The 7,886-nt window shown below is 50.8% G+C and overlaps 1 protein-coding gene across 1 annotated transcript in view; it reads left to right on the top strand.

Moving 5' to 3' along the window:
• Positions 1 to 1,644, top strand: part of Ubac2 (UBA domain containing 2) — a 157,337-nt gene extending 155,693 nt beyond the window's left edge. The window contains exon 9 of the mRNA XM_013349312.2: positions 528 to 1,644. Within this exon, the coding sequence (XP_013204766.1) occupies positions 528 to 635 (108 nt within the window). The 3' untranslated portion in view covers positions 636 to 1,644. The remainder of the gene's footprint in view (positions 1 to 527) is intronic.
• Positions 1,645 to 7,886: the final 6,242 nt, after the last annotated feature.

The raw sequence follows: 7,886 nt of genomic DNA on the forward strand, positions 1-7,886 counted from the left end.
AGAGAGAGAGGGAGAGGAAGAGAGAGAGAGAGGGAGAGGGAGAGATAGGGAGAGAGGGAGAGAGAGAGAGAGAGAAAGAGGGAGAGGAAGAGAGAGAGAGAGAGCGTGCACCAGAGGGCAGCCTTCGGCAGCCTTAGGTATGTATCCTCGGGATACAGCCCACTACTTGGCACTCTTCGTGGGTGCTGGGGGATCCTTATGCTCTCAGCAAATGATTTAGCAGCCGAGCCCCCCTCGCAGCCTCTTTGTTTTGTTTTATGAGACAGGGGCTCATGTAGCCTAGGCTAGACTCAAACCCACTCAGTAGCCCAGGATAACCTTGAACTCCTGGTTTCTTGCCTCCACCTTCCAACTACTGAGATTATAGTCTTGTTCTACCAGATCTAGACTTAATAATCTTTCATCAGATTTGACCTGGGTTCTGGTTATTTTAGAAGCTTTGAGCTTCCCCACAAAGTCATGTGAAAAACACGTGGGCTGAGGATGAACTTTATGGTGTTGGCCCTCAGTTTCTCCTCTCTTTGCAGGTTGCCCGGCTCATGGAGATGGGATTTTCCAGAGGGGATGCCTTGGAGGCCCTGAGGGCCTCAAACAATGACCTCAATGTGGCCACCAACTTCCTGCTGCAGCACTGACCTTCAGCCCAGCTGTTGAATGACAGGGTTGTGTCCCTGCCAGCACAGCAGACTCCACAGAGTTCTCAAGAGGAGAGGGTGGTTCCCACCTACACTGTCCTTAACTCCAAGATGGTTACCATTGTAGTATCAGATAAGTTTGCCATTAAATTAGCATGTATTTTCTATCTTTATTTTTTTACTGGGCCTTTCTCAGTTTGGAGAATTGTCTTTCTTGACATGTTCAGATGCATGACAGTTGCAGGCTTCTGTGGCAGTTTTATAGCACGCAGACGGGGAGCAACTGTCAAGATGCTCACATGGAGCAGTCTGCTTGTCCTCAGTAGAGGGACCGGTCATGTGACCTCCGGTCGGCTATGTCACGCTGCTCTTTATGGACTATTTTTTTTTAAAATACGTGTTCACATCCCAGTGGCTGTTCTACCCCACACTGCCCAGATGTTCCTCCATGAGGGAGGAAGCAGGAGATGAGCCCTCTCTACCCTCGGGAATCTGGCCCAACTCCTCCTTGCTCTCAGCAAAAGTAACGATCCGGTGCCAACTTGAGGCTCTGGAGTCCCCCATCATACTGAGCTGGGGGTTATTTTGCTTAGAATGCCCTACTGTGGCCACTCAGGCTAAAGGGTGAAACAGAGTAAAGGGGCAAAATGAGCAAGGAGAAAAGTTGCTTCCTGTGGAGCCTGCACAGAGAGCACAGAGCTTGCTGGCCTGGCTCAGCCCAGGAGAGACGAGCTAGCTGCCAGCCTGCCCCACTTGGGTTAACCTGCTGGCCCTCTGCACACACTACAGCCCTGCTGGGAACAGATTCCCATGAGTGAGGAATATCCCCTGTGGGACAGTCGTGGAGGTAAAGGCAGGAGGGGCCCACTGTGAACACAAACAGCTCTAGGAGTTGATGGCTGTCCCGTAAGCAAACTGCACTGGGTGTGTTCTGCAAATGAGCAGCAATGTGTCAAATTGATGCAAATTTAGGTGTGTGATACTTACAATAAAGTTTTTATGTGTTTTACTTTCCCCGTCATTTTTATTAGACTTCTCTAAGTAAAACGTCATTCTAAGTAATTCCACCAAAAATAAAAATGGACCCAGACTACTCAGGCTTCTTGAGAAGGCTGTGCCCGAGCGTCCCCTCTGTCCCTGCACAGTCCCTGCGGGCAGCGCCGAAGCTGAGCACTCTGAGCCTGGGACCCTGCTGCTGCCACCACCCACTCAGCGTGTGAGGACAGAAGCCACCTTCCTTTGCTGACCAGGGCCATGTGACACTGTCCTGAAGACAGGAGTGTGAAGTGGGACACTCGGAGACCCACCCTCTGTCACTGCTGAGACAGGGAGCCAAATCCAGACACACACTGTCTCTTGGTTTTCTCACCTTTACACAGTAGCCAAGCCAAGGGAAAGCAAGCCTTGCCCACAGCCGCAGCCTCGCTGCATAGGATCCAGTGAGAGCCTGGATTCACGAGGGCAAGGGATCCCTGCTGAGGGTCAACAGTCAAGTGACACCCTCCCCCTAGTCAATCTTGGGAACTTCTCCACAAGTGTGGCTGCCAGGCACTTACCTCCTGCAATGCCTCCTGCACACAGCGGCACAAAGTTTACCTGGCAAGACTGAATACCCGAGAACATCCCCACCTTGTAGGATACGTGGAGATCTTTCGGGTCCATGGCACCCACAAAGGAAGACTTGAGTTGATGCCCCCCAGAGAGAAGGATCAGCAAGCTGTCCGATTGGGCCTAGAAAAGCATTAAGGCCATTGGCTCTGTGCGGATGGTAACAGATTGGCCGTTTTCAGGCAAGCAAATTCCAGACTGAAATAGGAATTTATCCATTTAGTGAATAAATACGTCCTGTGGCTGTGTCCGTTACCCGGTGCTGTTGACAACGTACGGTCACAAGCACCTTTAGAGTTTGAGGAGGGGAGGGCACAGCTACAGGAGCACCGGCCGCCATGCTGGTGCTTAGCTGTCTCTCTGCTTTATCCAGTCCCTGGGATGGTGCAGCCTACATTTAGGGTCCATCTTCCCTTATCAGCTGGAATACCTGGGGCGTTTCCATGGTGATTCCAAATCCACACAAGTCAACGAGGAAGATTAACTATCGTAATAGCTAAGGAAACCCTGCCTCTGAGGTCCCAGTTTAACCAGATAGCATAGGATTAGAAAACAGCAACTTCAGGCAAATCAAACACAAAACTACCATCCCAGTGGCATTGGGAATGCTTTCTAGGTCCCCGGGTCTGTGTTCCTAGAGTTGTTCTTAAATTGAATGGCAGTATCTAAAACCACAAACTCCAGCATCTCACACGGCTAGCAAATGGTGTATCATTTGTGAAATATTTTCATTCAGGTCTCCTAACAGATGTAGTGTTTTATGAGGGGACAGACCCAGAACGTTGGCTAAGATTGAGCCCAAGGCAAAATTTTATTCTGACTTCTTAGATGAGGGGAGCCAAAAGCACATGAATTTGTGACGCTCCTTACTATGGCTCTGTCTAGCAGAGAGCCAGTCCCAATGGCTGGAGTTTGACGTTGTCCTTACTCTGTAGCAATGAGGACCAAGGCAGAGGATGGAGGCTGGATACCTAGGGGAAGGCGTCAGTCTGGGAAGACATGAGGCTGCAGAGCTGGGCTGGAGAAGAAGGGGCTTCTTAGGGGCAGAGGAGAGAGAGAAAAGAGCAGATGGACGCCCGGCACTGCAGGAGGCTGCAGGGTCAGCAGAGGGCAGCCCTGTCGGGGAGGGACACAGGCAAGGTAGGGCAGCATGGTGGCAGCAGGTCCTGCGTGGGGGCCACGGCTGGAATGGGAGGGAGAGTGCCTTGGTTTTCTCTAAGCAGAGAAAGCAGCAAGCAAACCAAGCCTCTAGCAGAGGGGGAGGGCAGGAGCTGACTGAGCCATGGTTGATTATCTTAAAAGTTGTTAAAAGGGGGTAGAAAGGAGGTGGGGGAGGGAACAGGAGAGGGGATGGAGGGGAAACTGTGGTTGGTATGTAAAATAAATTTAAAAATTTAATAAAACAAAAAGTTGTTAAGAGAAAGAATGGTGAAATGGCTCAGTGGGTAAGAACACCTGCTGCCGAGCCTGTGCCCTAAGTTTAATCCCCAGGACCCATGGTGTAAGGAGAGAACCAACTCCCAAAAGCTGTCCTGTGACCTCCACATGTGTGCTGTGATGCGCATGCATACACAGACACACAGGCACAGACACACACACAGACACGCACACACACAGACACACACACACACACTCAATGTCAAGGGTTAAAATAGTGTTAAAAGAATAAAGCCAGGTGCCTGCTCCCAGTTTACCTTATTTCTGATTGTTTGTGTGAATGACTTTCAAAGTATAACAAGTGTCAGATTATAAAATTTTCTAAATTTACAGTTCAGAACCATTCCAATGTGTGAAAAACTAACTTGAGGATCTGGCTGCTTCTAGTCTAGCGGGAGGGAGTCAAGGTCTGCCCAGGGTCAAGGGCCACCCCAAATATGGCATAGTCTGCTGGCTCCAGCCTCAGAGTGAGGCCTCGTCATGGGGCCTTAGGTCAGGGGGTCTGAGTTGGGCCATTTTGGGGAATTCAAGAACCTCAGTGAAGCATGGGACCATGAGGTGAGACAGGTAGCCCAGCAATTGCCCCGCTGAAACTCCTATGGCCGAGTGCTACTCTCCTTTAGTCCCACCCCACACTTTTGCTCCTATCTGGGGCCCTCTGTGCATAAGTGTTCAGTGAGTGAACAGCTGAGGTACCGTCCCTGCCCTCCAGGCCATCACCACCACTCTGACGCCAGGGGAACCAACTAGAAGCTCTCCCGTCCCGGGATGTGCACTGGTATAGCAGACGTGTATATAATTCATATTTTGCTGGGCAGTGTGGCACGTGCCTTTAATCCCAGCACTTGGGAGGCAGAGGCAGGAGGATCTCTGTGAGTTCAAGGCCAACATCATCTACAGAGAGAGTTCCAGAACAGCCTGGGCTAAACACACAGAGACCCTGTCTCTAAAAGCAACAAACAAACAAACAAATCCTATTTCTTTAGTTAGTTATGAGTATGGGTTTGAATGTGGTGTTTATTTTGTCTTATTTGGTAGGGTCTCAAGAAGCCCAGGCTGGCCTCAAATTCTCTACGTAGCCAAGGATGACCTTGAACTTCTGATCCTTCTGCCTCCACCTCCCTAGTGCTTGGATTACAGCTGTGCCTCACCACGTCCTGTTCATTCCATTTTGGGGCTCCAACCCAGGGCTCGTCTCTACTAGGCAAGCTCTTCACCAGCCTTCTTCCCCAGGCACCAAGGTGTTGTCACCAGCTGACCTTCTTCCCCAGGCATCAAGGTGTTGTGCTTTTTTTTTTTTTTTTTTAAGACAGGGCCTTGCTACTTAACCCAAGCTGGCCGCAGAATCCCAGCAACTCTGTGCTCAGCCTCTTGAGTGATGTGGCGACAGGCGATATTCACAGTCCACACCTCAGCACATCACTGAGATCCAGTCAGGGTTTCATTATCAAACTGAGGGCCGAGTGGACCATCGGGGTTATTTCTTCCAGTTCCCCACACCATCCCGAACCCCTTTGAGTTGTCACACTACTGTTTTCACAGCCATTTGCCAGCACATTCAGCTCGGCTCTTAGGGAAAGCACCCTCCTTTTCCCTGTTCTTAGGTGCTCAGAACCGAACCCAAGGTGCCACACGTGCTAACTGAGCTGTGGTTCCCACCCTCTTCATTTGCTATTCATCCGTTTTCACAAAATCAGAGCGGCTTCAGCACAGGCACAGCCATCTCTGGTGAGATCTGACATGCAGAGAACCAGCTGCCTGGGTCAGCTCAGCAGTCACAGGCCACTATCAGGCCTTATCCATCCACTCCCTGTACTGGCGAGTGAGCGTAGCTCAGAGAATTCCCATGGGAGGCACAATGGCCGGGAGGATGGAAAAGGTTGCTCAGTCTGGGGCAGTCACATCTCCAGTGAGATTTGAGGCCAAGCAGCAACACCTCTTCATTATCTGAGGGTCACAGCCATTGCGCATGCTAAGCGCCCAGGAGTCCCCACCCAGAGAGGACAAGATGTTTGATCGGCAGGACTGCACAGGACAGTGTTCCAGAACCATATCCCCCGTCGGGATCTTCCGCCCTTCTCTGGGTTTAGCGGTTAACACTGTGTGGCCCCCAGTCCCACTGCCTGCCCCTGTGTAGATGAGAGTTTCCCTACAGGTATCCCAGAGGAAGCACACAGGTGACTGGAAACAGGCCACTCACACACAGTCAGAAAGAAAGACATCAAAGCCAGACAAATGGCAAAGCCTGTAGATTCATGGGAAAACAGGTCTCTGACACTTACGGCTCCTGCACGCACCGTTCGCCTGGTTCTCGGAATGGAGGTCTTGCTAACGTCTTCGTTGCACAGATGAAGGCAACATCCAAAACCGCCAGTGACCTGCTGGGGATACCCTGACTCCATCTGTCGGTACTCCATCCAGAGAGGTCCCTTCAGTCCACCTGCCTGGCAGGAGAGCAAACCTCTTTACAAGGGAGGCAAGTGTTTGTAAGAACTTGACCGCTCCAGATTGCCTGGTCTGCAACCTCTGCCAGAGCAGGTGTGCACCTGAGTCTGTGCAAAGGACTGTGGTTACCGCTGGTCTTGTCAACATGCCCCACACCCGTGTCTGAGTGAGTGAATGCCAGCAATGAGAAAAAGGATACAACCAAAGATAAGATTAACAGACTTCTGCAGAAGCGTTCCCCAGAACAGCACTGATGAACAAGCAAGAAAAGTCAACTCAAGGCTAGAAGAAACTCAGTCTGGAAATGGAGGGCACAAACATGGTCTGGAGAGAACAGAGCTGAGCCGTACAGCACTGTAGGACGGACCCTGAAGCCGGCTAGCTTTTCATTCGGGGTATCTAGAGGACACCAAAAGGTCAGGCTCCAGTATGTATCAACCTACTCTAAATGTCACACATCTGCACACATGTGTGCCCCCCACAGATCCGCAGCCACATATGCGTCTCTCTCTCACACACACACACACACACACGCGCGTGCTCGTGCACACACACACGGGGTGGGGGTGGAAGGAGGTCAGTAGTGGAGCACTGGCCTAGCATGTACAAGGCCTGGGTTTAATCCCAACCACAGCAGAAGAAAAGTCAAAGCATTTTCCAAGGCCCTGTCAGTCAGCTCAGATTGTCGTATCCTAGCATGGAGGGGCTTCCAGCAAGGGGAGTGTCCTTGCAGTGCTAGAGACTGTGCAGCCCAGACAGAGGTGCTCACAGGGCTGTTTCAGCTAGAGATGGTGTCTCTGTGCCCTCATGTGGTCTTCCTCCACACCTGCCCGCATCCATCCCCCATTCTAGTGACTTGGTTTCGATTCCCATCTCTACAGTCTGCATCCCTAAACATGGTCACACTGTGAGGTTCTAGCATTACAGCTCCCATGTATGAATCTGAGGGGACAGCCTCAAGCCATAACAGCTATCTGAAGTAAGACCCTGCTATGACAGACATTCAGTACTCCACAGGCCCTTCTGTTCTCACAGACTGTATGGCGTGAGAAGCCTTCTCCCCAGTTCTGCCCAGGCCTGAGGGCTGCTGTGGGGACCCAGGGATGAGGAGCTTAAGTCTGTCCCTCACACGCTTTTTTTTATTTTTTAAACTATATGTATATGTGTGCATGTGATGTGCCTGCACACGTTACGGATCAGTACATGCCACGGACGACTTTGAAGAGATGATTCTCTCCCCATCTTACATGATTCCTGCAAACACCTTTGCCCTCTGGGGCATCTCTTAGGCACCAAGCTTGTTTCTTGAACACTATATTCATGGTTTCTTAATATTTAGAAATGCTAATAAGCTAGAATCTGATTTTGAGGGTAAAAGACATTCCAAAAATATTTTTAATTACATGACTGCATAAATGACCCCAGTTACATTTCCCACTAAGCCTGAGAGTCCAGGTGGCGGTGTACAATGTCTCCCTGGCACTCCCGAACACATGTCTCCTATGGTGATGGCAATAAGAATGGCCCCCATACTCACATACATTTGAATGCTTGCTCACCAGTGGCCTTGTTGGAGGAGGTGTGTCAATGAGGGTGGTTTGAGACTTCAAAGGCCCTAGTCTCTCTGCCTGTGGATGACGGTGTAGCTCTCACCCACTTCTCCAGCGCTATGCCTGTTGTACCCACCACTTCTCCAGCGCTATGCCTGTAGTATCCACCACTTCTCCAGCGCCATGCCTGTTGTATCCACCACTTCTCCAG

The sequence above is a fragment of the Microtus ochrogaster genome, chromosome 17 (genome assembly GCF_000317375.1).
Source record: "Microtus ochrogaster isolate Prairie Vole_2 chromosome 17, MicOch1.0, whole genome shotgun sequence".
NCBI lineage: Eukaryota > Metazoa > Chordata > Mammalia > Rodentia > Cricetidae > Microtus > Microtus ochrogaster.